The following is a 27,150-nucleotide window of genomic DNA, read 5'->3' on the forward strand; positions in this document are numbered from 1 at the left end:
CAAAATGAAGCAAAGCAAAGGCTAACAGAGTTCTGCCAAGAGAATGCACTGATCATAGCCAACGCCCTCTTCCAACAACACAAAAGATGACTCTACATGTGGACATCACCAGATGTTCAATACCAAAATCAGATTGATTATATTCTTTGCAGCTGAAGATGGAGAAGTGCTATACAGTCAGCAAAAATTGGACCCAGAGGGGACATCCCTGTGGCCCAGCGGTTAGGACTCTGGGCTCCCAATGCAGGATTCCCAGGTTTGATCCCTGACTGGGGAACTAGATCCCACATACCACAACTGTGAACCAGCAAAGCCAGGAAAAACAAAACAAAACAAAAACCAGGACCTGGAGCTGACTGTGGCTCAGATCATGAGCTCTTTATTGCAAAATTCAGGCTTAAATTGAAGAAAGTAGGGAAAACCACTAGGTCATTCAGGTATGACCTAAATCAATTCCCTTACAATTACACAGTAGAAGTGACAAGTAGATTCAAGGGATTAGATCTGATAGACAGAGTGCCTGAAGAACTATGGACGGAGGTTCATAACATTGTACAGGAGGCAGTGATCAAAACCATTCCCAAGAAAAAGAGATGCAGTAAGGGAAATAGTTGTCTGAGGAAGCCTTACAAATAGCTGATAAAAGAAGAGAAGAAAAAGGCAAAGGAGAAAAAGAAAGATATATCCATCTGAATGTAGAGTTCCAGAGAATAGCAAGGAGAGATAAGAAAGCCTTCTTAAGGGCAAAGAAAGAGGAAAACAACAGAATGGGAAAAACTAGAGATCTCTTAAAGAAAACCAGAGATACCAAGGGAACATATCATGCAAAGATAGGCACAATAAAGGACAGAAATGGTAAGGACCTAACAGAAGCATAAGATATTAAGAAGAGGTGGCAAGAATACACAAAAGAACTGTACAAAAAAGGTCTTAATGACTCAGATAAACACAATGGTGTGGTTAACCTAGAGCCAAACACGCTGGAGTGTGAAGTCCAGTGGGCCTTAGGAAGGACTATTATGAATAAAGCCGGTAGAGGTGATGGAATTCCAGCTGAGTTACTTCAAATCCTAAACGATGATTAAGTGTTGCTGTCCAAGTGTTGCACTCAATATGTCAACAAATTTGGAAACCTCAGCAGTGGCCACAGGACTGCAAAAGGTTACTTTTCATTCCAATCCCAAAGAAAGGCAATGCCAAAGAATGTCCAAACTACCATATATTTGCTCTCATTTCATATGCTATCAAGGTAATGCTCAAAATCCTTCAAGCTAGGCTTCAATAGTACATGAACCGAGAACTTCCAGATGTACAAGCTGAATTTAGAAAAGGCAGAGGAACCAGAGGTCAAGTTTCCAACATCTGTTGGATCATAGAAAAACCAAAAGAATTCCAGAAAAACATGTACTTTTGCTTCATCGATTATGCTAAAGCCTTTGACTGTGTGTATCACAACAAACTGGTAAATTCTTTAAGAGATGAATACCAGACCACCTTACCTGCCTCTTGAGAAACCTTTATGTGGGTCAAGAAGCAATAGTTAGAACTGGGCAGGAACAATGGACTGGTTCAAAATTGGGAAAAGAGTACATCAAGGCTATATATTGTCACCCTGCTTATTTAACTTATATGCAGAGTACATCATGCAAAATGCCAGGCTGGATGAAGCACAAGCTGGAATCAAGATTGCCAGGAGAAATATCAATAACCTCAGATATGCAGATGACACCACCCTAATGGCAGAAAATGAAGAGGAACTAAAGAGCCTCTTGATGAAGGTGAAAGAGGAGAGTGAAAATTCTGTCTTAAAACTCAACATTCAAAAAACTAAGATTATGGCATCTGGTCCCATCATTTCATGGCAAACAGATGGGAGAAAATGGCAACAGTGACAGACTTTATTTTCTTGGACTCCAAAATCATGGTGACTGCAGCCATGAAATTAGAAGATGCTTGTTCCTTGGAAGAAAAGCTATGACAAACCTACATAGCATATTAAAAAGCAGAGACATCACTTTGCTGACAAAGGTCTGTCTAGTCAAAGTTATGGTTTTTCCACTAGTCATGTACAGATGTGAGAGTTGGACCATGAAGAAGGCTGAGCACTGAAAAATTGATGCTTTCGAACTGTGGTGCTGGAGAAGACTCTTCAGAGTCTCTTGGACTGCAAGATCAAACCACTCAACCTAAAGGAAATCAACTCTGAATATTCTTTGGAAGGACTGATGCTGAAGTTGAAGCTCCAATCCTTTGGTCACCTAATACAAAGAGCTGACTCACTGGAAAAGACCTTGATGCTGGGAAAGAATGAGGGCAGGAGGATAAGGGGGCGACAGAGGGTAAGATGGCTGGATGGCATCACTGACTCAATGGACATGAGTCTGAGCGAATTCTGGGAGATAGTGAAGGACAGGGAAACCTGGAGTGCTGCACTCCATGGGTTTGCAAAGAGTTGGACATGTCTGAATGACTGAACAACAACAAGTTTTTAAAAAATCATGGGAATTTTCAGATGCACAAAAGTAGAGAGACCAAACCAGTTAATCTCTATATATTCATTACTCAGTCTTGGCAATTATTAACATTCTTCTGGCCTTCAAAGATCATTCTTAAAGAAGCCTATTGCTCTTTCAGTGCAAGGACACTGGCCCTTGACTAGGGCTCTGTCACTTCTTTTCATCTCTGTACTTACAACAAAACCCTCTGACCTATTTTGTCCTAAATCTGTCCGTTTATCAGAGGCTTACACTTTCCTGAGACTATTCTCAGAAATTTGTCTTGATTTGAGGTTGTTTTTTTATACCTTTTGTACATGTCTTTGAAAACTGAGAATCTGTCTGAGCTCTGTGTTTGGAGATGTTTTTCACCAGCTTAATAGTGTATATAGAATGATACTTTTGAGAGTGTACTAAAATTTCCTTTTTCTGCCCTTACAAGTATAGCCTTTCTAAAACAACATACTCATTTTTTGGCCTGGCTTTGACCTCCCAACCAATCTTATGAGACATTGCTGCTTCTTCCCAAGTTCCTATGATTTGCACATTACCATTCTGATCTCGGGCTTCCCTAGTGGCTCAGATGGTAAAGCATCTGTCTGCAATGCAGAAGACCCAGGTTCATTCCCTGGGTTGGGAAGATCCCCTGGAGAAGGAAATGGCAGCCCACTCCAGTATTCTTGCCTGGAAAATCCCATGGATCACGTAGCCTGGTAGGCTACCGTCCATGGGGTCGCAAAGAGTCAAACACGACTGAGCAACTTCATTTTCACTATTCTGATCTCAATTAGATCAGACAGGATCTAATCTAGTGACAGGATCTAATCTAGTGGCAGGACTTTGCATCACTTCTATCTTCTGGAAAATAAAGTGATCAAAAAGACATGGATCTGTCAAAATGTCCACTGTCAATCTGGCAACAGCCTTAGCGGAAGTTCAGATAATTAGAAGTTTTACAAAAACATACCTTGCCTATATCAGGAATTCCCATTACAGTCCCTCCTTTTGGACATTCCCTGCTTCTCCTTTTTATTTTTATCCAAATGCTATCATCTAAGGCACTTTTAACCCCGGTCACAGATTTTCAGAGAACATTAATCTGTTTCTCCCTCTTTACTAATAAACAGACATTATGCTGACCACACTCCTACATCACTCCCAGATACAAAGCTCTTTCACCTACATCATCTCATTTGATTTTCAGAGCAAGCAAGCAAATGGGTCTTATTAATTCCCTCTTTATACACAAGGCTCCTACTGGAGTCTGGGAAAGCATCTAATTATGACACAAAGAGGACTTAATGTATTTATCAGGATCTAGAATTTACTTTTCACTGTGTCCAAGTCTGGGAATTCTTTTCTAACTTACCTCACATTAATATTTTCTCACTTGAATCACTGAGCTATCCCCTTCTACTCCCACCCCCAAATCTAATCCTCTTTTCTGTATTCTATGAGCCATTCTTCAGCGTGCTTAGGATTACCTGGATAATTTCCCTTCTCCCCTTATGTTTCACGTATATGAATCTAGTTAACTTGCTCTGGGAAAATATCTGCTTCTTCATTCATGTTCATGAAAAGGACTCTATTCTCAGTTAAATTCTCATCATTCCTAGTTCCTAAACAAAATCCAGAGAAATCAAAGTTCTGCGTTCTTTTCCAAAGGTTCCCACATTCCAAAAAAAGGGAGAAGTGACGAGAACACCATCTGTCCTTGTTTACTACACAAGATTCTGAGGTCCCTAAAGATGCTCCTCTGAACAATTCTAATGATGTCATTCAGTCTTTCACCAATCAGCTGCAGTGACTGATCCTCACTGGGTTGGTACTCGGCAGCAGAGTCACTACATTCTGTACACATGGTCCAAGAACATAACACACCTGATAACTGGAGTTACTTAGCATACAGCCTCTACATTCCCATCAGCTAGAACCATGAGCTTTATCAAGGCTGGTATCTGTGGTTCCTCATGGCCCTTCACTTTTCCTGGAGGTCTACTTTACTTTCCATATATATCTGAGCATGACTCTGTATTCCCTTGTGGCTCAGACGCTAAGGCGTCTGTCTACAATGCAGAAGATCCAGGTTCGATCCCTGGGTTGGGAAGGTCCTCTGGAGAAGGAAATGGCAATCCACTCCAGTACTCTTGCCTGGAAAATCCCATGGATGGAGGAGCGTGGTAGGCTACAGTCCATGGGGTCGCAAAGAGTCGGACACGACTGAGCGACTTCACTTCACTTGACTCTGTATTAGATGCTGAAGGTGTGCATGTATACAAGGGTGAACAAAAGAAAGACACTTTACTTACTCTTTTGAAGTTTAGAACCTAATTGTGGACACAGACAGTACAAAGTAAAACTGTGATAGCACCATGATGAAAAGCAATACAGTTCCATGGGAGAGTGGAACAAAGGGAGAGAATTTAGTTTGGGGGTTCACTGATGGAATCTTGGAGGAAGTGACACTGTGTCAAAATTGGAAGATGAGTGTGGTACAGTAAGAAATATACATATGGTCTTTGTCCCAAGTTTCTGGCACAGAGCTCCTAAAACCCTTGAAATCTCCTATGTGACAGGACCATCCCCTCCCCTATTTTTTATACAAGTGTTCATAATGGCTTTATCTGTAATAGTCAAAAACAGGAAACAATGCAAGTGTCTATCAGGAGGTGAATAAACAAAGTGTGGTTTATCTTTGAGACTATTACTCAGCTTTAAAAAGGAAGAACCTATCTTTAATTTTGATTTAAAACATCTTTAAAATGTATCTTTACCAGATTTATACACAAAGTAATTTAAATAATACAGAAGGGTATAAAAAAATTACAGTGTCTCTGAGTCTGAATTAACTATTTTTTATAACACATTTATGAAGATGTTATTCAGGAGTGTCTTTTTTTCTCTCATGGGAGGGGAGGACCTAAACAGCTTCAGGACTGGGGCTGGCCACCAGAAAAACTAATCCTGTGATTACAGGGTTATACTATTCAGCCCCTATCACACGTCCCCCTCCAGGAGGGGAGAGTGGCTGGAGGTTGAATTCAATCACCAATGACCAGAAATTTCACCAATCATGCCTACTCAATGAAACCTTGAAAAAATGTGGCATGTTGAGGTTTGGGGGGGCTGATGAACACACTTATGTGCTGGGAGAGTATGGTGTCCAGAAAGAGCATGGAAGCTCTGTGCTTTCATACCTTGCCCAATTAATCTCTTCCACTGGGTTGTTCCTGAGTTGTATTCTAATAAACCTGTTATTTTAAGTATAGTCTTTTCCTGAGTTCTGTGAAGTAATAGCAAATTGTTGAATCTGAGGGGGATCATGGGAACCCCCAAGCTTGTACTTGGCCAGGCAGAAGTGTGGGTAGCCTGGGGACTCATTTGTGGTTGATGTCTGAAATGGGAGCAGTCTTGTTGGATTGAGCCATTAACCTGTGGGGGTGTGTACTAATTCCAGGTAGTGGGTGTCAGAGTGAATTGTAGGACAATCAGGTGATGTCAGAGAATTGGTTTTTGTTTAGAAAAAACAAGCAATGGGTAAAAGTACATAGGTGAAGGGTAGGGAGAAGAACATTCCAGAAAGAAGGAAAAATATGTACAAATGCCATAAAATGGGAAGGAGTTTGGTGCTTTCTAAGAAACAGAAGGAGGCTCATGGAATGGGAACACAGAGAAGAACAGCTAAGGTGAAGGTAGAGAGGTGAGCAGAGGTTCATGCAGGACCTTGGTTTTTATTTTAGATACAACCCAGAGTCACTAGATATGAGATAAGTGGTTAGATACAAATTAATTCATGGTTTTAAGACCTCCTCTGGATTTTTTGTGGGTTGTAAGGGAGCCAAAATCAACCAAAATAGTCCTGGTGAGACTGTGACGGTTGGGACTAGGGTGGGGGAACAGAGGTAGGGCAGCTCAATGTTTTTGATAGCTATAACTGCTGGGATCTGGTAAGGGAATGCCTGCTGGGTGTGAAAGGGAAAGAAGTGACTTGGAACTGGCAGCATCATTTGTCAATTAGTGACATGGGGAAGACGGGTGAGGAAGGATCAGAAAATTATGCTGCATATGGAGCTGGCAGACTTCCACCAGAAAACACAGAGACAGAAGATGGCCAGGGTCAAGCTCTGGAAGAAAAGCAACAGTGAGAAGCTGAATAGAAAAGATAATTCAGGAAGGGAGCCAAGAAAGAGCAGCTTCAGGGCAGTATGCGGTCATAAAAGGCAAGAAGAAGGGTCTCACTGATAGGGTAGTCAGTTGATTGATACTGCTGAAAAGCCAAAATGATAAGAAGTGAAGAGTAACTTTTGGATTTAGCAATAGGGCTGTGTTAGTTGCCCTTAATAACAAGAAAATTAGATGAACTGTGGAGATGGAAGCCAGATGAGAGGGCTGAAAAGTAAAAGAGGGGCTCCAGTAAGGATTTTTAGAGCAGTAAAAACACTCTATATGATATGATGATGGATATGTCAGTATACATTTGTCCAAACCCCATAAAATGTACAATACTATTAACTTCAGATGATTATGATGTATCAGTGTAGGCTCATCTTTAGTTAAAAAAAAAAAAAAAAGTACAATTCCAGTGAGTGATGTTGAAAATGGGAGAGGCTATGCATGTGTGGAGGCAGGGGCTATATAGGAAGTCTCTGTACCTTTTTCTCAATTTTGTTCTGAACCTAAAATTTCTTTTAAAAAATAAAGTCTCTAAAAATTAAAAGAAAAAAGGAAGGAAGGAAGGAGGGAAGCAGGGAGAGAGAGAAAGAGAAAGAAAAAGACAGTGAGTGTGTGAGAGAGGGAAAGAAAAGGGGGGAAAGGAGAGAAAGAAGGAAGGAAGAAAGAGAAAGAGAAAAAAAATTAAGTCTAGAGTATATAGATACAAGGAGGGAGAGAGTTCTGGGGAATTTCCAGAGTGCTGAGGGGACTACATTCAGAGTGGCCACACCAGATGGCTTCTTCTCTCCTCCCTGCTTGTGCTGAGCAACTGAAGACCGCAAATAAGGCAGTGAGCTCTGGTCCTTGGGCTGGAGAGGCCAGGCAGGATGGATCCTCTCTCATTCAGAAGACAAACTAACAATATATCTAATCCACCAGCACACTCTTCATCTATTCTCCACACTCATTGGAGGCTGTGACAGACAGAAATGGCATCCATACACAAGTAAACATGGAATCTTCAACATGAAAAAAATCAGACATTGAGGAAGACCAACGTTGTGAAAGAGAGGTACCAAACAACAACAGGCGACATCTCAGACAGTTATTAATAGCACAAAATAAGAGTCCAAAATAATATAATAAAATTTATTAATCTCAGAAAGGAATATGAAAGTAAACTGCATTCATAAAACTGAAACAGGCTACATGGAATAATATATTAGAAATAAAATGCAAATGTTAAAAAAAAAATCTCACCAGTCGACTCAATAAAAGAAATGGACCCAACACTGAACTAAATTAATGAGCTGAGGAGCTCACCTAGAATGTAGTACCAAAGGAAAATGAAAAAGAAAATGAGAGTTTAATTAAGAAGTGCAGGACAGATCCAGAGTCTCACTCACTCATCCAACTAAGGCTGAGAGTCATAGATAACTGTTTTAAGTTCTCAGAACTCAGTTTTAAACTTATAGGAAAGAACTCTAATTGGCCCTGCTCACCTGTGCATGTCAAATCACATGTTCATTTATAGATGGGCTGCCCTTGAGTGCTAGACTGTTAAAGGTGACTAAGTGGTATAATAAAAACATGAGTAGAGTGAAGTCCAAGAAGGGGTGGACTCTGGGGTGTATGCCAGAAGAAGACTTCATAAAGGAGTAGACAGGTTGGGCTCTTAATACGCCCTTGTGTCTAGTAACTTTGCTGAACTCATCTATTAACTCTAATAGTTAATCTGCAGATCCTTTAATTTCTATGAATACAATAATGTAATAACTTTTTCTAATTCTTATATATTGATTTTTCTTGTCTTATTGTATTGGCTAGAATCTCTATCAACAATGTTAAATAAACTAAGTGATAGTTTTTGTCTTTCTCTTGTTTCCAAACTCAAAGGGAAAGCTTCTAATATTTTACCATTAAGAATGTGGACTGCTGTTGGCTTTACATATTATTCCTTTATTAGATTTAAAAAATTATTTATTGTTGCACTGGGTATTCACTGCTGCACACAGGCTTTCTCTAGTTCCAGTGAGTGGTGGTTACTCTCTAGTTGCAGTGTGTGGGCTTCTCACTGTGGTGGCCTCTCTTGTTGCAGAGCACTGGCTCTAGGCACGTGGGCTTCAGCAGTTGCAGCATGCGGGCTTAGCAGTTGAAGTTCACAGGCTCTAGAGTGCAGGCTCAGCAGTTGTGGTGCATGGGCTTAGTTGCTCCACAGCATGTCTTTATCAGATTTTAAGCTTCTTTATATTCCTAGTTTCCTAAGAGTTTTTAAAATGGATGATATTAAATTTTATCAAATGCTTTTCCCCCATTGATTAAGATGATTGTATTAGTCTTCTTTATGAAATCAATATGAATTACACTGATTTTCTGATGCTAAACCAGCCTTGCAATTTCTGGAATAAACCCAACTAGGTTGTGATATAGAAGTCTTTTTACATTATTGGTGGGTTTTTCGCTTCCTTATTCATGAGTGAGACTGGCTTTTAAATTCCATTCTCATATTATTCTTGTCAGGTTGTGCTAAGTTCATAAAATGAATTGGGGAGTATTTATTCTTTTCTATTTTCTAGAAGGTTTAGTTAATATTGATTATTATTTCTTCCTTAAAATGTTGTAAGTTACCAACAAAGCCACCTGGGCCTAGAGTTATCTTTGTGAGAAATTTTTAAATTACGTATTGTTTTAAAATAGATATAGGACAATTCAGTTTTCTATTCCTTCTGTGTCAGTGTTGGTAAACTGTATATAGTTTCATTTTGTTTTTTAGTTGTTTCATTCCATCTGTTCCATTTTCAAGTTTATTTGCATAAAGCTGCTCATAAAATATTTTTCTAAAGGAAAAAATGTGTGCAGGATTTGCAGTAACATCCCTCCCCCCTTTTAATTTCTGATTATTTGTATCTTCTTTCTTTTTCTCTTGGTCATTCTTGCTAGTGATTTATCAATATTATTCTTTTCAAAGATCCAATCTGTGGTTCTTTCAATCCTCTCTACTGTACTTCTTCCCCTATATCATTAATTTTTGCTCTACTTATATTCCTTTCTTCTTTTCTTTACGTTTAATGAGTAGTTCTTTTTCTCATTTATTGAGAGGCTTGTTCTTTCTTTTCCAACATATGCTTTTATAAAGTGGTGATCTCAACCTTAGTTGCAAGTTGAAATCATTTGAGTGTTTAAATGCTTGAGTTCCACCCCTACAGATTCTGATGTAATGGCTCTGGGATGTAGCCTGGGCATCAAAAGCTCCTCAAGTGATTCTACTATGCAGCTAAGGTTGAGAACCACAGATTTAAAGCTATATCCTCTAAATACAGTTTTGGTTTTCTTTAAAATTTTTTATTTATTATTTTTAACTGAAGTATAGTTGATTTACAATGTTGTGTTAATTACTGTTGTTCAGCAAAATAATTATACACATACATTCTTTTTTAAAATATTCTTTCCCATTATTGTTTAGCATAGGATATTGAATGAATACAGTTCTCTGTGTTATACAGTAGGACTTTGTTGTTTATCCATTGTATAATGGAAGCTTTTATGTGCAAACCCCAACTTCTCACTGCAACCCTCCCCCAACTCCTTCTCCCTTGGTAGCCTGCTTCATGCACCTGTTGGTAGTCTGTTCTCCATATACCTGATTCTATTTCTATTTCATAGATAAATACAACTTTAACTTTGTCCCACAACCTTTTAATATTTTCATCATTCACTGCAAATCATTTAAAATTTTCTGCTTTAATTTAAATAAAAAATTTTAAATGAGCAAATGCAATATATTGTTTTAGCAGTTAGGTAAATGGTCAGCTTTGGGAAAGAGGAAAGGGGCTGTCACTAAGGTAAATATAGGTAACTTCTAGGATACTTGTAATACCCTGGGGAATAAAAAAACTCTTGTCCCAGGTAGAGAGTGTTCAATTTGTGATCATTCATTCATGTGTGAATTTCTAAGTGTATAATATAAAAATATTATACTTCAATATATATTTATTAAAGAGAGAAGACAGATCCCATACAAACAGTGGGAATGATAATGACACTAATTTTCTCAATATTTCTAGGGCAGAGGCAAGAGAATTTGTGATAATTCTCTTTATGTTTATGATTATCTAGGCCAAGAGAGGAGAAGGCAATGGCACCCCACTCCAGTACTGCTGCCCGGAAAATCCCATGGATGGAGGAGCCTGGTAGGCTGCAGTCCATGAGGTCGCTAAGAGTCAGACACGACTGAGCGACTTCACTTTCACTTTCCACTTTCATGCATTGGAGAAGGAAACGGCAACCCACTCCAGTGTTCTTGCCTGGAGAATCCCATGGACAGAGAAGCCTGGTAGGCTGCAGTCCATGGGGTCACACAGAGTCGGACACGACTGAAGCGACTTAGCAGCAGCAGCAGCAGGCCAAGAGAAACTAAAACCAATATCTCTTGTGTTTGACCATATCAAGAGAGTGTTCAGTTCTGTCAGAGTACCAGTAAATAATAGAATATTTACTAGATGCTAATAAAGAAACAGCATAATGCCTTCAAAATTCTTTTTTAATTTTTTGGCCACAGTGTATGGCACACGGCACTTATCTGACTAAGTATGGAACACATGCCCACTGAATTAGAAGCATGGAATCTTAACACTGGACCACCATAGAAGTCCATGCTTTCTAAATTCTAATGGAAGGTGTTTCTAACCTAGAATTCTGTGTTCAAACTTTCAATAATATGTGAGGGTAAAACTAAGACATTTTTGGACAGGAAAGGTCATAGGAAAGTCACCTCTACATGCACCTTTCCTCAGAAACTTCCTGGAGAATGTGTATAAGGTGGGAATAAACAGGGAGACAAAGACATGGGATGAAGGAGACAGAGACTTCAACATAAGAAGGCTGAAGAAATTCCCAAGGTGACAGTTGTGCAGCAGGCCTCAAAGACAACTAGTGCACTTGGAAGCAGCAGGTTTGGGTTCTAGGGCAGAGGCAAGAGAATTTGTGATAATTCTCTTTATGATTATCTAGGCCAAGAGAAACTAAAACCGGGAAAGTATCTTCTTGTGTTTGACCACATCAAGAGAGTGTTCAGTTCTGTCAGAGTATAGGGATAAATCAAGGGTAGCTACATAGAAAATCTAACAATTAAAAACCCTAAATATGGCAAATATTGCATTTAACACAAGCAAAAAGTGATTCCCCCATCTAAAAAATGGGGAAGTATAATTAGAGTTCAACTCAGTAGCAAATGGGAGGTTTTTATGGTTATAACAACATAAATAGGGACTCCCGATTTAGCCAAACATTGTGATATAACTATATTACATAAGTGGGATGAAGGGGAATCTATATGTGTTCATAGTGTGTGGGGAGTTGGGAGAGGTAACATAAGATAATAAATCCTTATCTTTGATGTCCTTACCAGTAGGACATCAAAAGATAATGGAATTGAAAAATCAAGAAAGCGTTTAAGCACGGAGAAGTAAAAAACAGCTAAAATAATTTAAAGTTGTGGGACACAATGCTATTGCTTTCTCTTACAAACACTGTAGCACTTTTTCAATTATGTGTAATAGTATTTTCTTAAAAATAATGTTAAACTGAAAAGAAACTATAAAAACAAAAGGATCTCAAGGCCTAACAAATCACTTTTAGGTTTAAAACTCTAGATACTAATCACCTGAAACATCTCTTGAACAAGCAGCAGCATGTATGTAGCTCACATCAGTAATCATTATTTTGTTATTTCAACTCCAAATCTTCCCCACATGAAAAGTCAAATTATCTACATTTTAGTATAGGGTACATGAAAAGCTACCTCAAAAAGCCAGAACATACAAACCAAATGTCTTCATTTTATCAAATTAGATTGAATGTACAGTATTGTAACTGACATGTAACTTTTCAGGAACATATATAAAGTTAGTTTGATCTGTTCTGCAAACACAAGATTATTCATTTACCTTTCATGGGTTGATAACTAAATTAAGTACCCGAATTAAAAGAACAGATAGTTTGTATAAGTGAAATTACCTGAAGAAGGTCACGAAGAACTGTACTAGGTCCATAAAATTGCTGTGCTGGGAGAATGCAATCTGTGACAGAAAACCAGGTAGAGTGATTAGGTTATAAGACAGAACCATCAACTCAGCCTTCTTGCTGAAGCAGGAAGACATTAACATTTCAAGAGATTAACGGAATTTTTTCACTTGAGGAAAAGCACCCATCCCTTTAGTTTTTCGTGCTTAATTGCCAAAGCAAAAGTGATATTCTGAGACTGAAGACAAATCCCTATAGCCCCTCTGTTTGACACCAGATCTCAGTTTTTAGTTTGACCTGGAAGACATCTCAGAGGCCTACATCTAATGAGGTGGATGAACCTAGAGCCTATTATACAGAGTGAAGTAAGTCAGAAAGAGAAAGATAAGCACCGTATACTAACACATATACATGGAATCTAGGAAGATGGTACTGAAGAACTTATTTGCAGGGCAGCAATGGAGAAACAGACACAGAGAGAACAGACCTATGGACACGGGGAGAGGGTGAGATGTATGGAGAGGGTAATATGGAGACTTGCATTACCAAATGTAAAACAGATAGCCAGTGGGGATTTGCTGTACATCCCACAGAATTCAAACAAGGGTTCTGTATCAACCTAGAAGGGTGGGATAGGTAGGGAGATCGGAGGGAGGTTCAAAAGGGAGGGGACATATGTATACCTATGGCTGATTCATGTTGATGTCTGACAGAAAACAACAAAATTCTGTAAAGCAATTATCCTTCAATTAAAAAAATAAACTTTATATACATATAAACACCTAATGACAAGCAAGTCAGTTTACTTGCTACCTCCTTGTGCCCTTATCAAGACAAAATGCTCTCCCCTTTTGCTTCAAATTCCAATTCTTGGATCTACCATGAGGTGGGCAGCCTCCTTTAGTGTCCTTCAACACTTCTGACACTTAACGTACCCAGTGTGTATTCACTTCAAGATAATGTCCCTTTAAAAAAAATACTTATCCCAAGTTTCACTACATTGAATATCATCTGACAATCAATGTAACACCAATTGGAACCTAAATAATTTTAGAATTATTAAAAGAATATTATAGGGACTTCCCTGGTGGTCTAGTGACTAAGATGCCATACTCCCAATGCAGCGGGCCTGGGTTCAATCCCTGGTCAGGGAACTAGATCCCACATACCAAAACTAAGACCCAGCACAGCCTAAATAAATATTAAAGGAAAAAAAAAAAAAAGAACATTGTAAAATCCCTGACATAGCTCATCAAATCTAAGACACCACTAAAACAAGTATTGTTTTGTGTACTTTTAAGAAAACCACTGATTTATATTATGATACAATGCTTTTAAAATCACTGTAAGGTATGTCAGAGATATCAGAGATATTAGAACATGAAAAAATTTGCAGCTTAGAATTTACTACTAAGTATGATAATTGTGTCCTTACTACCCTATGATACACGTGGTACTAGCCAGGAGTGTTCTCTGCTTATTTTTAAGGGACCACAGCTCTCCTTGGAGAGAGGATGGTGCTATAAATGAAACAATTATTGAATAAGATGATAATTATTCAAATAAAGACATGAATGACAAGAATCATAGAAGTATATGATTGGCATCTTCTTTTCTTCATCCTGGCCACATACCCCCATCCCTTGTCAACTCCCGCTCTACAGAATGCAAGAAAAGTGCTACAGCCTGGGCCCCAGCACAGTAACAATACTTTGCAGTCTTTTTACAGTCAGATTCACAGAGGTTCAAGATAGAAGAAGCATCCAGTGTTTTTCTTTCTGATGCTCTTATTTTCTTTTTGACATTCCATAAATAAATAAAGGTCCAATACTACCTATTCAGGCCACAGAATATTATGGGGCTTAGAATTTGAAGCTTTTGTGTTTGCCCTCTAGCCACCATTTATATTGAGAAATGCAGACATACGTAGACATCATAGATAAGGAGAAACCATATTCTTTGCTTTTCCTTCATTTATTAATCAATCCTTCAGGTTTCTTGAGAGAAGGAAAACTGCAAAATATGGCTACAGTCATCACATAAAAGGTTTTTATTTTTTTTAATTAAGAAGCTGAATATTTTATTATTAAACTGTTTCTTATTTGCCTGCAAGGCTGTTGCTCCACTGTATAAAAATAGCACCAGCAAACACAGTATATTGCAAAATTAAAAGAGTAATATTCTTCATCGAACACTATACAACTAACAAATTTCCCCACTGACAGTTATTTCTAGTGGGAAGATCATTTTGACCTAAATACAGGGATGGCTGTAAGCAAGTTACAATATTATATAAGGCTTAAGATAACCATGTATCCTTGAATTACATAATTTTTTTTTTGAATTACATAATTTTATAACTAGTTTTATCAGATAATTTCAGGAATTCTGAATATTGTAACTGGAGCCTAGCCTAAAAATCATCAGGTGCTGTGAAAAAGACGCACAATATTTATCTGAAGTCATTAAGACATTAAGGATATTAAGGGGTATTTTCTTCAGGAAACATTGTTACAGTAGTTTCTTTTGCTAAAAGTTGCTTTTTAAATATCTATCCACCACTAATTTAAGACAAATATGCTAGATTAAGTTGTTTCAAACTAGTTTATTTAGGGGTTCCATTTTCACTCAATAGATTTTAAGTATTTCTCATTTGCTTCTTTACTCATTAGGTCATCTAGTTCTGAAGGGTTACTGAATGTCACCTTGATCAGCCAGCCCTCTTCATAACAAGATTTATTGGTAAGTCCTGGATTTTCTGCTAGAGTTTTATTAATTTCAGTTACTTCTCCTGATACAGGAGAAAAGAGTTCACTAGCAGCTTTCACACTTTCCAAAGCACCGAACTCCTCGTTTGTTCAATTTTGTCCCAACTTCAAGCAGAATACAGTAAACAACATCTCCCAAAGCTTCCTGTGCAAAATTGCTGATTCCCACTGTTTCAACACTGTTTGCTGTGGTTACCCTTTCATGTTTTTCTGTGAATTTCCACACCGACAGCAGAGTGGGGCTGGTGCATAGTGCTGGTAAGGCACCCGCCCAGCCCCCAGGGCCTCGGCCAACAGCGTGCGTTGCATGCTGAGATAGTGCGCAGGCTGCCCACTACGGCTCGCAGGCTCCTCACCGCTCGCAGCGCAGTGTTCGCAGACATAAAAAGTTTTTAATAAGATTGGAGAAAATCAATTATATGAACAAGGTTATTCAATCTTGAGGAATGAAGAGTACAGGTTACAAGACATAAAGAAACAAATTCTAGGCTATCCAATTCTGTTAGATTTTAATCTTTTAAAACAGCCAGTGTGGTTGGTCTCCAAGACTCACATCACTCTAAAAGTGGCCTTCTTTTGTTGAATGTTCATTACCTAAGTCTCCAAAGTTACAAAATTTCATAAGAAAGCAAAACTTATAACAATGTTTATGAACAGACTGACCACTTAGAAACATCTAGCCCTGCTTTAACACTCAGTCTTGTTGCTTAATCTCTTGATCAATAGGTGATGGACTTACTGTCCAAATTGAGAACTTCTGCGAGTGCAAGAGAGTGTTATTAAAAATTACACTGTGACAACAGGCATGAATGGGGCTGTCCCCTACCTATTCAAAGACTGTCAAACAAGCCAAATCATCTGCAAAATCAGTCATAAAAAATGAGATTTTAGTGAAAGTGCTACTGGAGAACTGATTACACAAAACCATTGACGAATGAAGACTTGGCAGAATTACCAAGTGAAGAGGGATGAAAGATACAGACTTAAGTCCTTCAAAACCCTCTGAATATTACTGACAGCATCTTGGGAAAACTGTTGAGACCTTTGACTATTCTTTTTTAAATCAAGCTGTAAAGTCAAATCTGAAGTGAAGGACTCCATTCCTGCTGTCTCGTCTCCGAGCACCACCTGCACCACTTCTATATTTTATAAGCCACACTTCTATATTCTTATCTTGCTCAATTTTTCTTCACAGCCCTTAAATGTATACTCATTTATGGGCTTTTCTTCCACTAGAAAATAAGACCCATAAGGGACTTTGCCACTGTCTATTATATCTCTAGTGCCTAAGACAGCAATTGGCATGAAGAGGTTAAATAAATATTTGCTAAATAAATGAATATGATAATTGGAAAAATAATGACCCCATCTCTCTTCAAACTCAGTAAGACCTAATTGAGTTTTCATCTAAGAACTGGTCCACAGTTGCAACCATAATTTAAATTTTGTTAACTGTAAAATTACATTTTTCATACTCTTGAGTTTCATTTTTCAAAATAATATCCCAATTAGACCTTTCTTTCATGATTTATTATAAAAAACACTGAAATGTGTTTGTGGGTTTTTCCGATACTAAGGATAATGAAGACCTCCTATAATAAAATCTATTTAATATAAAGAAGAAAATTCCATTACAATTGATAAATGAAAGTCACAATTACTTTCTTCTCCCTTTACAAATAGTAAGTATCACTCTTCACATGCCAGGAATTTATGTCCCCTTACATTTTCACACTGGCTATAGACTCAACTTTCAGCAATATGTTTGATTGAGGTGTGCTTGCCCAGGGTGCTTTCTGAGTATGCTATATGAAATGAAACACAGAAGTCCTTCCAGCCCCAGGATTTGGGGTAGGATATTGTAAACTTGCACTTCCCAAGCACTAATTTTATGCTTCAGTCAAACAAATGTTTTCTGGTTGCAGTACCACTACTGTCCTTCAATGTCTGTGACCAGGGTGCCTTCCCCAACCACCCGCAATGGTGGTGGTGGTTGTTCATACCTGCAGTGATTGAGTCCTGTCTTTCCAAGTCCTTTGTGGCCTAGCACAAACACTTCCTTTCTTATTCAGCTATCCCATCTTCCACTGGAAACTGGCTCTCTTTTCTACATTCTCAGCACTTGATCCACTTCCCTTGGGGTATGGAATAATCATATCCTACTTATACTATGGTTGTATACCTAGAGATATCTTAAAAAACAGGATTCCTGTATTCTTCTATGAATATATCAATTATTGGCTTTTAAATTGTTGTAGGAGAAAGAATGAAAAGGTAATTTCCTACCTCCCACACAAAAGCAGATATACTTTCATAGTCCAAGAACTAGACCATCCAGGGTTCTCAAACTCTGCAGAGCTTCCAACAAAGTCAGAATCCTGGTCCCTTTTACCACTCCAATGGCTTTAAGCTCCCCAGGTTATTCTGATACTGGTGTCCAGGGGCCACACCTTAGGGAACTCTGAAATAAGGAATTATTGAAAAAAAAAAAAAATCGGACTTCCCTGGTAGTCCACTGGTTAGGACTCTGTACTCCAATGCAGGAGCATCCATTTGATCCCGGGTCAGAGAATTCCGATATAAGGATGCTAGGTGCCGCAACTAAGAGTTATTAGCACACCATAACTAAAACCCAGCACAGCCAAATAAATAAATATTAAAAAAAAAAAAAAAAAGGCAAAAACCAAGCAAACAAAAACCAAAAGAAATTAATCTGGATCTTCCCCAGGGGTGGGTGTGGGCATGAAGGGATAGGGGTAGAGGAAGAGAGGCCTGGCCCAAACTTTAAGACTAGAAAATGGAGGGAAATGAAGGGAATGGAGAAGATGTTTTAGAGTTCTGAGAGTAGAGAGAAATAGAGGGTGACTGCATGGTAGGCCTTGGGAGGCTCTGAAGTACCAGGGATTATTTTGCACCCAAGCCTGCCACATGTGGGAGTGAGGATAGCTGCCTTCAAACAAACCTCAAGGCTGTGGGGCAGGGCACCAGGAATAGCAATCAGTGAATGAAGATCTCTGGACTCAGTGAAGCCCTGAGATTTCTGCATATCCCTGAAGGAAGGGGATGGGCCTCTGTGAATACAGACTGAGAATGAATTTCATCAACTATGGTGGGTATAGGCTAAGCCCAAGTTTACTGTAAAAATAAGAAAAAATGACACATTATATTCAACTGCCACAAAACAATTTTTTTAACATTGGTATTCTGCATCTACTACATATAATACAAAACACCAATGCTAGAAAATTTTTGTTTTGTGGCAGTTGAATATAATACACAGAAGAGCTATACAAAACAGACCTTAATGATCCAGATAACAATGATGGTGTGGTTACTCACCCAGAACTAGACTTTCTGGAGTGTGAAGTCAAGTGGGTCTTAGGAAGTACTGCTGCCAATAAAGCTACTGGAGGTGATGGAATTCCAGTAGAGTTATTTAAAATCTTAAAAGATGATACTATTAAAGGGCCACACACAATATGTCAGCAAATTTGGAAAATCCAGCAGTGGCCACACGACTGGAAAAGGTGAATCTTCATTCCAATTCCCAAGAAGGGCAGTACTAAAGAATGTTCAGACTACTGGACAGTTACACTCATTTCAAATGCTAGTAAGATTATGCTCAGAATCCTTCAAGCTAGGCTTCAGCATTACACGAACCAAGAACTTCTAGATGTTCAAGCTGGGTTTAGAAAAGGCAGAGGAACCAGTGATCAAACTGCCAGCATTCACTGGATCATAGAGAAAGCAAGGGAATTCCAGAAAACACCTACCTCTGTTTCATTGACTACATTAAAGCCTTTGACTGTGGATCATAACAAACTGTGGAAAACTCTTAAAGAGACAGGAATACCAGACCATCTTACCTGTCTCCTGAGAAACCTGTATGTGGCTCAAAAAGCAACACTTAGAACCTTATATGGAACACCTGACTGGTTCAAAATTGAGAAAGGAGTGCAACAAGGCTGCTTATTGTCCATTCAATGCCAGGCTGGATGAGTTACAAGCTGGAATCAAGACTGCAGGGAGAAATATCAACAACCTCAGATATGCAGATGACTTTAATGGCAGAAGGTGAAGAGGAACTAAAGAACCTCTTGACGAGGGTAAAAGAAGAGAATGAAAAAGCTGGCTTAAAACTCAATATTAAAAAAATTTAAGATCATGGCATCCCGTCCCATCACTTCATGGCAAACAGATGGGGAAAAGGTGAAAGCAGTAACAGATTTCATCTTCTTAGGCTCTAAAATCACTCCAGATGGTGACTGAAGCCACGAAATCAGATGTTTGCTTCTTGGCAGGAAAACTATGACAAACCTAGACAGTGTATTAAAAAGCAAAGACATCACCGCTGGCAAAGATCTGTACAGTCACGGCTATGGTCTTTCCAGTACTCATGTATGGATGTGAGAGCTGGACCATAAGGAAGGCAGAGTACCAAAGAATTGATGTTTTCGAACCTTGGTGCTGGAGAAGACTCTTGTCTAAGATCCCTTGGACAGCAAGGAGATCAAACCAACCAATCTTAAAGGAAATCAACCTTGAATACTCATTGGAAGGACTGATGCTGAACCTGAAGCTCCAATACTTTGGCCAGCTGATGTAAAGAGCTGACTCATTGGAAAAGACCCTGATGCTGGGAAAAGGAGAAGAGGGCGACAGAGCATGAGATGGTTCGATGGCATCACCGATTCAATTAACATGAACTTGGACAAACTCTGAGAGATGCTGAGGGATGGGGAAGCCCGGGGTGCTGCAGTCCATGGGGTTGCAAAGCATCAGATGCAACTTGGTGACTGAACAGCAACATATAATCTACAAAGCAGGTATAAATGAATGAATAGGGAAAGATCACTGTTTAGTAAAGAAGGTTTGAAAAGAGAGAGGGAAGAACTTCTAATTTGCCTTTATCTTCTCCACCAAGAACAATCTTCACTGTTACTATCATTTAAGTCAGAGAGAGGATGGGAATGGATATAGCTGGCTGCCCTGTGAGGTAAGTTTTCTAGCTCCAAGGCAGCACCCGTCAGGCTGAAAGAAAATCCAGGGTCTGTATGCACATGGCAGAATCTCTGTGGGCTGCTTCCTTGATTCCCTGAGGCCAGCAGCTCCACCAAGGCCCAGCCCCACCTGGTCAAGGAGCCCTTCCAGACTGTGGCCAATCTGCTCCTCAGCTCTCCCCGAAAGGCCAGGCTCTGCAGATGCTGAAGACCTGACATTACGACCAGAGAGGGTTTATATGGTCATGGTGGCCCTCTGGCTCCTGGTTGGACCACGTTAGTCTTGCCATGTAACTCTGAACATTGCAAAGCAAGGAGAGGTCTGACTGCTCCCATAAGAACTTAGGCCTGTTTACAAACAGCTTTCCAGTCAGGCCTCACCTTTGCCAAGGATGGAAGATTCCATGACCACCGGCTGAGCTAGTGCTGCCACCACCGTGAGTGTCAGTGACACAAAAACCTTTTTTTTTTATACCTAAGTTCTATATGGAACTCTATGTTGAGACCATAGGCCCTGGACTGGATCCAATGACTATCACCTGGCTTCACATACCACCAACCTAATGCTGGTTTGTGTAGGCACAGAAACTGTATACCCAAGCTTTGGTCAGAGCCTCAAGACTGGGTAATGCCACCAACCCGCTCATTCCTGACATGCAAGCTAACACTCACCATCTGTCCACTGCCAACCTCTGGGCTTTCTTCCTCAAATTTCCTTCCAGCCATTCATTTTTACCACTCTCCAGAGTCTATCTATTTTATCGTGTTCATCAGTAATTTAAAAACCACTAAGGGGTTAAAAACCACTCTGGTGGTCCAGATGTTAAGATTCTGTGCTCCCAATGCAGGGGGCCTGGGTTCCATCCCTGGTTAGGAAACTAGATCATACATGCTTCAATTAAAAAACCAAAAGAACCTCAAGAACATTAATAACTATATATACATGATTGACTCCTGCCCACTCCCTCCTCTTCTTAAGACTTCTCTCCAGAGACCCTCTCCTCTAATTAGATTTCTTTTCAGTTCTTCTGGTGGCAGGAGGGAGTGGTTTACCTTTTTATCACTAATAAGTTTTTTTTTGCTTTCTTTTTTTTAAAATTGTTATTTCTTGATTTAGTTACTTTAGGCATCATTTACTACTTCCTACTATATTAGCCATCACTCCCTACTCCCCAACCCCCTAGTAGAGTTTTATCACTGTTTTTGCTGCTTCTGTTATAATTTCTGTTATTATTCTGAGGGTGATAGTGATGGAGATGCCAAAACAGACAGGAAATGGATGTAATACCCTCGGATATAGGGAGAGGATGTAGGAGCAGAAGGCAATAGAGCCATGGCCCACTGGAAAGTGGCTTCCCAAACCTCACAGGTTCACTTGGAAGGCACCCCTGCTTGGGGGTTGGGTAGGGAGGGGAGGTCAGTAGCTCTTGGGTGAAGCTCCCTTTGCCTTTTTCACCAAGGTGAAGTATGCTGGGATGAGGAAGAGGAGGTTTTCTTCCTCCCCTCTGATTGTTCTAAAGCTGCCCAACAGTGGCCAATAACTGGTGAAACTCTAGTACAGTGTCGTGTGCTTCCTAAAAAGGAGAACAGAAGGTCAGTTCTGAGATATGTCCCAGCTGAAGCACAATCCTGCAGCTACTTTTGGGAGGTTAAATAATGTACTTGGACCTTTAATTCTTATTTAGTCATCTGTATTATCTCTAAAAATTATTTTATTGTGGAAAATTTTAAAGTTTTTAACGAGTAGAGAGAACAGTATAATGAACCTCAAGTGCTTATCACTCAGCGTTAATATTTACAGCTCACAATCTTATTTTATCCATACTCTACTTACTTCCCCAAGATTATTTTGAGGCACATCCCAGATATCCTATCATTTCATTCTCAAGTATTTCAATACAGACAGTATTTCTTAACTTACTCTTGTTGTAAAATTAGCAATGTTTGTGTCCTCATCTTTCTCTTTTCTTCTACTTCTCAACTCTTTTCAGAGTCTGACAAAATTCCAAACTAGAACAATTCAATCCTCTAACACCACACTGTGTAGATTGGGATGACAAATTCTTGGTCTCTCAACCCTGCTGGCTCTTTAGCACTGGTCAACAATTACGCAGACAATATCAGCAAATAGCTTCCATTACCTATAAAAATGTTACAAAAGTTGCCAAAACCCCCAAAGTTCTGATCCTGAGCATAAAGCTCTCATTTCCAATGATGCGTTCATCTAGTGTACATTTATGGAGTGTGAGGACACAGAAATATAAAAAAGCCCTTGCCCTTATGGAAATCTCTGTAGAGTGAAAAAACAGACACATCTATGACTGTGGAGGCACAGATGAGGAAAGGAAGCTGCTATGGGATATGCCCCAGCCTAGTGACAGCTTCTGCCTGCCCTTCTCTCCAGTTCCTCGCTCACAAAACTTGTCACTTCGGCTCTGCTCAAGTCCTAGTAGTTCTGGAAAGTGACTGAACATATCCCTCCCCAACCCTGAACACTGAACTTATGTTTCTTAGGACTTCATGCTGACTCAGGCACCACAGAGCACTCCCTTCTTCTCCCAGGGTGTCCAGGAGCACGGGGGCACACCCTGCCTCCCAGCATCTGGCATGGCTCCTGCTCTCCATTCATGGCTGCCTCTCTGGGTCAGAAGGTGAGCTAAGTGAGTGGATGTTAAAGGCAGTCTAGTGGGTCTTGGCTATGGACATCACAAAAGAGGTCTGCTAGAAAAAGATCTATCTATCTCAGCCAAAGGTGGTGTTCACAGATGGTGTGGATGGGGCTGTCCAGGGGAAAAGGGCCCAGAGGAAACCCAAGGGAACAATGGCACTGAAGAACTGAGAAGGAACAGTCAAAGCTGAAAAGCAGAAGAGAGGAGACTTTTCAGAAGAAGGAATATAATGATCATGATGAAAACCATGAGGTAGGACAAGAAGTTTAAAAGCCAACTGAAATTAAGAAAGATTTACACTTTTTTATTTTTTGGCTGTACTGTGCAGCATGTGCGATCTTAGTTCTCTGACAAGGATTGAAAGCATGCCCTTTGCACTGGGAATGTGGAGTCTCAATCCCTAGACTGCCAGGGAAGTCCAGATTTATACTTTAAGTAGTTTAGTTCTAAATGTATTTCATGGCTTTATAATTCTTAAAATCCTTAAGATACAGATATCTAACACCAGGAGCTATGTGTATATATTATTATTATACAATAAATATGACTTGTAGACATGTATCTGACTATTCGTAAGAGCTAAAGAGTGAAAATAGCCCAAATATCCATCAACAGATGAACAGATAAACAAAAAATGTGGTTTATCCATACAACAGAATACTATTCAGTCTTAAAAAGGAATGAAGTACTAAAACACTAAATATGGTTGCATTTGAAAACATTATGCTAAGTCGAAGAGCCCAGCCACAAAGGACCACGTATTACATGATTCAATTACTATGAAATGCCCAAAACAGGCAAATCTGCAGAGAAAGAAAGTTGACTAGGGGTTGCCAGGGACTAGAGGGAGGAAGAAATGGGAAGGGACTGCATCTGGGTATGGGGTTTCTTTTAGGGGTGATGAAAAGATTCTAAAATGTTCTGTGAATATACTAAAAACCACTAAATTGTGCACTTTAAATGGATGAATTGCATGGTATGTGACTTACATCTCAATAAAGCTGCTACTAAAAAAAAAAGTATATCTGAGTCAACAAAAGTTTCATACATCCTTTGCTTAGTGTAGCAATCCTATTAGCACCCATAAACATAACTCTAACATGTAAATGAATGCCCAGTTCTCAATATAAATTCTGTGTTGCCTTCACTTGTGAACACTAGCCTCTTACATAAACTAGCAAATCAAACACCCAGCATGGAGAGGACTTTAATATTAGTTCCACTTTCAATAACAACCTCTGTTGCAGAGCCAGTAACAAGCCAGAATCTCAGCGCCACCATCCACCTTCCCACCTCACACACAATGTCTGTCTGTGCATTCTCTATCCTGAATACCTACCCTTCCAAACTATAGCTGTGGCTGAAGAGGTGAATTCTGCTGACTCGGGGAACATCTAGAATCACTTTCAGAAAGCAAGGGCTAAGGAAGGGGCACGACCTTCAAGAGCAACCAACCAGAAACCAGGCACAACTGACCCAACATACCCCCACCCTCTGACACACAGGCCTTTTCAGTCTGGGTGGTTTTTAAAAAATTTTAAACTGAATCTACAAGGATTTTTATAGTTAGTTTCAAACTCCTTCGGTTAGCAGTTTTAGGTTTTGATCTGTTCCTAATTATGGAAAAGAATTCTGGGATCAGTTCAGAGTGAAAGAATTTGAGTTTACCATTACCATTTTTAAAGCACAAATATTTACACAAGTTGCTGAGAAGAGAAATAAATTGCCTCACTTTGCTTTAAATAATGAGAATCAAAGACAAAAAAAGGCTTTTGTCTGCATTGAAAGTCATACTGAAATTTAACTGAATGGCTTACACTGTACCATTTATACATTTCCCTGTTCTCTTCCTTAAATAAGTCTCTACATTTTAACTAAATCTGTACAGTCTCCAAGTGTGTATTTAAAAGCTAACTACACCGAAAAAGGCTAAAACTCTGAGGAAAATAAAGCAATAAAGAAAAGTACAGCCCCCTCTGTTAAGAACATGCTCACATCTGCCCAGGAAGATACAAGCTCAGTCCTCCGCTTAGCATACACCAGATTCAGTCCCCAGTGTGGAGAGAACCAGCACTGATCAGGTTCTTGTATGTAGACACCAAAGGTCCAGCCACATTGTGAAAACTGCAGCTTTTTGTACCAAAGAGCAAAAAGATATATTTTCAAAAGAACTTACCTGTTTCTCAAGGAAAGCCTGGCAAACTAAATGGTGAACATGCCATTATTTATTTTCCGAAGTGCTCCTGAATGCAGCTTTCAGAAGTGGATCTTATTCAAGTGAGTGATCCAGTTCAGGTGAAGAGGACCAAAAAATCAGGCAGAAAACCAATATTTCTTTGAGTCTTAAACTTGAAATGAGTACTTAAAAAAAGTGAGTGTGGGGAAGAGATCCCTCTAGAAGGGAATGACCATTTCAGTGACTTTCAGAGGGTGGAGCAACTGGGCATTGGGAGGAAAAAAAACAACTAGAACTCGGCATTGGCAACAGCACAGCTATCTCCAGCACAAAAGCCTGTTTATACGCACAGAGCCCTCTTTCCAAATGGAAAAAAATATCAGCAACATAAGTCAAGATTGTCACTAAGAATCTTAAAAAATATTAGTCATTTTTCAACTATAAGAAACAAAGCTTGAAGTTCAATCAGATTTGGAATATAATAAGATATGTCAGTATAAAAACAACTTCAACTTAAAACAAGTCAATAAGTTATATTTAAAAATAAAATATTTTACAACTGTATGTGCTCTATAACTTGGCAGTGTTAGCAGATGTTATCAAAATGAAATTTTACTAAGTACAGAGCCTAGAGCTCATATTCCCTAGGATCAGAGAAACAACCTAACCCTGCTAGCCCCACGCCAAATATAGCCAATGGCAGAGAGAATTTCAATATGGCTCCTAAGATGCTTACTACACTGATGTGCAGGAGAAGGCAATGGCAACCCACTCCAGTACTCTTGCCTGGAAAACCCCATGGATGGAGGAGCCTGGTAGGCTGCAGTCCATGGGGTCTCGAAGTGTCAGACACGACTGAACGACTTCACTTTCACTTTTCACTTTCATGCATTGGAGAAGGAAATGGCAACCCACTCCAGTGTTCTTGCCTGGAGAATCCCAGGGACAGAGGAGCCTTGTAGGCTGCCGTCTATGGGGTCGCAGAGTCGGACATGACTGAAGTGACTTAGCAGCAACAGCACACCGATGTGCATACCCTGTACAATCCTCTCCTCTGGAGTGTGAGTGGGTCTGATCTCATCTGATAAGCCCTTTGAAAAGAAGGTCCAGAAGAAGTCAAAGAAAGTTGAAGCTTCCGTAGGTCTGTATCTATTTTTGGTCTTAAATTTTTATGTTCAAATGTTATATAACTGGAATCATGTAGCATGTAAAATTTTAAGATATTTTTCCTACTCAGCACAATTTCCTCAGATTCATACAAGCTGTTGTATCAATAGTTTGTTTCTTTTTATTCCTGAATATTATTCCATGATATGTATGTAGTACAGTTCATTTAATCATTCACCTGTTGAAGAATACTTGGGTTTCTTTCAGTTTGGGGCTATTATGAATAAAGCTGCTAAATATTGCTTTCCAAGTGTCTGTTTGAACATCAGTTTTTATTTCTCTGGGATAAATGCCCAGGAATATAATTGCTGGGTTAAGTATAGTAAGTGCAAATTAAGCTTTATAAGAAAACACCGAACTATTGATATTTTCCAGAGTGGCTGTACCATTTTACCAGCAATGTATGCATGATCTTATTTCTCTGAATTCTAACATTTGGTGTCATTACTGTTTTAAATTTTAGCCACTTGATAGGTATGTAGTAATATCTCATTCTAATTGTGGGGTGTGTGTGTGTTTGTGTGTATGTGTGTGTGTGTTTTGCCACACCATGTGGCTTGTGGGATCTTTGTTCTTCAATTAGGGATTGAAGCTGGGGCCTCAGCAGTGGAAGTGTGGAGTCCTAACTACTGGACCACCAGAGAACTCCCCTTCTTGGCTTTAACTTGTATTTCTTGAACAGCTTTTAATGCTGAACATCTT

General features: G+C 39.3%; 1 protein-coding gene and 1 pseudogene across 3 annotated transcripts in view; both read right to left on the reverse strand.

The window, feature by feature from the left end:
• Positions 1–27,150, reverse strand: part of ATRN (attractin) — a 186,471-nt gene that overhangs the window by 23,114 nt on the left and 136,207 nt on the right. Inside the window, exons 25-26 of one of the 3 annotated variants that reach the window (XM_005214485.5) lie at positions 12,663–12,724; positions 8,562–8,908 (exon numbers count right to left, since the gene is read on the reverse strand). The exons of 1 other annotated variant lie outside the window; for it this stretch is intronic. In XM_005214485.5, coding sequence (XP_005214542.3) covers positions 8,893–8,908; positions 12,663–12,724 — 78 coding nt within the window. In that variant the 3' untranslated portion in view covers positions 8,562–8,892. 3 annotated transcript variants of the gene reach the window in all.
• Positions 12,732–25,275, reverse strand: LOC104976448 (glycine cleavage system H protein, mitochondrial-like; annotated as a pseudogene).

Source organism: Bos taurus, chromosome 13 (genome assembly GCF_002263795.3).
Source record: "Bos taurus isolate L1 Dominette 01449 registration number 42190680 breed Hereford chromosome 13, ARS-UCD2.0, whole genome shotgun sequence".
Taxonomy (NCBI): domain Eukaryota; kingdom Metazoa; phylum Chordata; class Mammalia; order Artiodactyla; family Bovidae; genus Bos; species Bos taurus.